Source organism: Temnothorax americanus, unplaced genomic scaffold, assembly GCF_048541705.1.
Source record: "Temnothorax americanus isolate GAGA-0224 unplaced genomic scaffold, ASM4854170v1 Scaffold221, whole genome shotgun sequence".
Classification (NCBI taxonomy): domain Eukaryota; kingdom Metazoa; phylum Arthropoda; class Insecta; order Hymenoptera; family Formicidae; genus Temnothorax; species Temnothorax americanus.
In genome coordinates, this window is record NW_027509362.1 from 22,853 (window position 1) to 26,085 (window position 3,233).

Below are 3,233 nucleotides of genomic sequence, written 5' to 3' on the forward strand. Positions count from 1 at the left end.
TCCGGCCCCGGTCCCAACGTCGTCTATCCGACTGCCCAAAATTGAATTTCCGCAATTCTCAGAAGACCTGGCGTTTTGGCCCTCGTTCATCGTACTATACAATGTTTTCATTCACGAGAACCGTAACGTTTCTCCCATGAAAAAATACCAGTACCTGATTGCCTCAAGAACTATAAAGAACCTCCCCCTTTCAGTCGATAACTACGCGATAGCTTATGATTCCTTGGTTTCGCGATACCAGAACAAGCAGGATTTGACAGATTATCACGTGGATTTGATGCTTAATGCCAAACCGTTGAAATCAGAGTCGGCCGCACCCCTGCGCGCGCTTTTAGACACTTTCACCAAAAATACACGGGCATTGAGCTTATTGGGGTTCCCTACGGATGCGTGGGACTATCTACTACTCAAATTCTTACTGGGAAAACTCTCTCGGTCGCTCAGGGAAAAGTTCAAATCCGAACACCGGGCGGAAGAGATACCCAAATACACGCAGCTTACGAAATTTCTCTCCGATCACGTACTGCATTGTAAAAAAATAGTATGAAATAGATACGTCTACGCAATAACACCCCCCTTCTTCAAGAAAAAAAAATGTGTTTATGGCACCACGATGAACACGAAACTCACAATAGTAGATAACGTATTATATTAGAAAGGATATTAATAAAGATATCGTATATATTTCAAACATTTTATATGTTGCATACGTCTTACATATTTTTATACATTGGATATTTTGTATTTAATATTTTTTTACATAGTTTATTTTTTTTATATGTTTTAAAAATACAATCTGCATGAATTAAATAACATTGTTCTTGTGTCCAAGAGTTGTGCGATCCATCGAATCCCAGCCATTTAACGTAAACCTCGTCGCCCCTCCTGCGCAGTACTTTCTCCACGAGATACACGTCAGGATAAGTCGCGCGATGCAACTCGTACTCGTAGAACGCTCCAGAGACGGATTTTCCACGATAGTCCTCGAGTAGATAGGTTACGGGATTGGTACGCTGCACTTTAACAATCTTAAACACCTCGGTGGTCCAATTCGGCGTGTAACCCTTCTCAAAAATTGTCTTGTATTTGCTGACGCGTACCGAGTCGCCCGCTTTGAATTTTGCCGGGCCCGCGATCTTTATCGCGCTGTACACCGTAGCCAAGAGTCTTTCGGCGATCGCGGGGGTAACGTCGACGGGTCGCATGCCGATGGTTCGATGCTTGCTCGCGTTGTAATCCGACACGAGTCGCGGCAAGGCGTCGACCTACTTTTAATTTCCATTGAGCGTAAACATCTTCCACATATTGTTTTTTAACGTGCGATTGAATCGCTCGACAACCGACGCCTTCATCACTGAATACGTGGAATAATGATTGATGTCGTGTTTTCTCACGAGACGTTGTACGTCGGTGTTGTAAAATTTCTTCCCCATGTCGGTTTGTAGATTACTAGGGCACCTCTCGCTATCTCGAATTATCTCAGCGATAGCGTCAGCTGTTTCGCTGCCACCTTTACCCTTGAGCGGCACGGCCCACGCATACTTGCTCAACACATCGATGACGGTATGTAGTGGTAGCTTCCGTTGAAACGTGAGTACGGACGCATCTCAACGATATCAGCTTGCCACAGATTGTCATACCCTCGCACTATAACGTGTCTGCGGAGAAAATTTCTTCTCGCCGATGCGTGCTATTCGTCCACTAACCGTCACTTTTCGATATTTTCATCCACATCGGTCGATTTTAACGGTCTCATGTTTCGTTGTCGCCGTTTCTGCTTCTAGTGCATCGTTCGTAGCAGTTTCTGAACAGTTTGTAACCGCTTCTGAACCATTCATGAATCGTTCGACAGCCGGTCGACAATCGTTCCTGAATCATTCGTTGCTTTAATAAAAAACTATATCTTTGACAGTCTTTGCAGTCTTGAAATTTAGCAAAACATACATGAGAAAGCACCCAGATAGCCAAGCGTGTCTGAGTAAAATTGCGCAAACTTGCGATTGCTTATGATGCTGGCAACTTGCCGTATATTTACTTCAATTGGTTTCGAGTAATTTAATATTTGAAGCAACACGCAGGCAACAATATATGTATTGCCAGCAATTTATCGGCAAGAGAGCAGCATATCAAATTTACTTAATATGACAGCATTGTGTGATTCTATGAATTATTACAGTAACATGACAGCAACAGCTCGAATTTTGAATCAGACGTTTTTAGACTGCAGCATAAGTTACCGACAAGTTGCTGGCAAGTTGCTATACAAAATTGTTATATTGTGAAGGCATCAACTTGCCGACAAATGCGGACTCAGTTGCCACAATTCTGATAGCAACACATACTATGTTGCCGGCAATATGCCAGCAACAATGCAGATACGTTGCTATCTGGGCAGATTATTTCATGCTTTATTACAGATTATTATTATTATACGGTTCGCGAGGAAGAAACGAAAGAAACGACAAGGAGCAACGGCAGAGTCGCCGGAAGTGACTATTTATATTTGAAAATGCATGAGAAGTTCCCATTAATGAAACATCCATTAATAAAATTATTTTTGTGCAAATGATTTTAATAAGATACAACTTATTACTTTTTATAATTTTAATGGGATATAATTAAGTGCGTTTATATTTTGATTGTGTGTGTGGTTATAATTATTTATATATAGTAATTTGTTTATGTTTTTTATTAATTTTTTAATTTGCAACTTGTCTAACCAAACTCGAAATCAGTATAAGATAAATCAAAGGACTGCAATGTTGAAGTGTTCTTATGATCTGGTTGTTGCACTTTTACAAATTCAATAACTTCTTTACAGTCTGCGTGTAAAAATCAACGTGGCACATTAAGTTGTAAAACGCGTTATTTGTTGTATAAGCATTATAACGACTAATTTGTTTGAATTTATATAGAAAAAAAGATCATCCGAAACTATATCTTTGGGCCAAGAATTGGGAGAAAATGGATGTACCGAAGATAGACATGGAACTGGTATCAGTGATACAAATAATTAAAGGCCAGTTTTACCGATACAAATTCGGAGATTCTGCGACGTGTTGAGATAAAGGCAGATTTTAAGCGGTTTATGAAAGGTAATCAAGATGAAAAATCAGTCGCTTCCGATTCGGAATTGATAAAAATTTTGGAAGATAGCATCTCTTGATGAATCCAGGATTATCAGCAAGAAGCAAGGTTCGAATTCAAAGGACAATTATATATTTTGAGACGCG

At 40.1% G+C, this 3,233-nt stretch overlaps 1 protein-coding gene across 1 annotated transcript; it reads right to left on the minus strand.

The window, feature by feature from the left end:
- Positions 1-264: 264 nt before the first annotated feature.
- On the minus strand, positions 265-1,205 carry LOC143898199 (uncharacterized). Its single transcript, XM_077407496.1, has 2 exons — positions 815-1,205; positions 265-380 (listed from the first exon to the last, which is right to left on the minus strand). Exons 1-2 carry the CDS (start codon positions 1,203-1,205, stop codon positions 265-267), a joined length of 507 nt encoding a protein of 168 aa, XP_077263622.1.
- Between the last annotated feature and the right edge of the window lie 2,028 nt (positions 1,206-3,233).

Coding starts and splice junctions, on each gene's coding strand:
- LOC143898199 (XM_077407496.1), bottom strand. CDS start 1,205: ATGCGACCCGTCGACGTTACCCCCGCGATCGCCGAAAGACTCTTGGCT. Junction 381..814: donor CTCTTGGACACAAGAACAAT/GTTATTTAATTC, acceptor ACGCATCCGTAG/GGAACCCCAATAAGCTCAAT.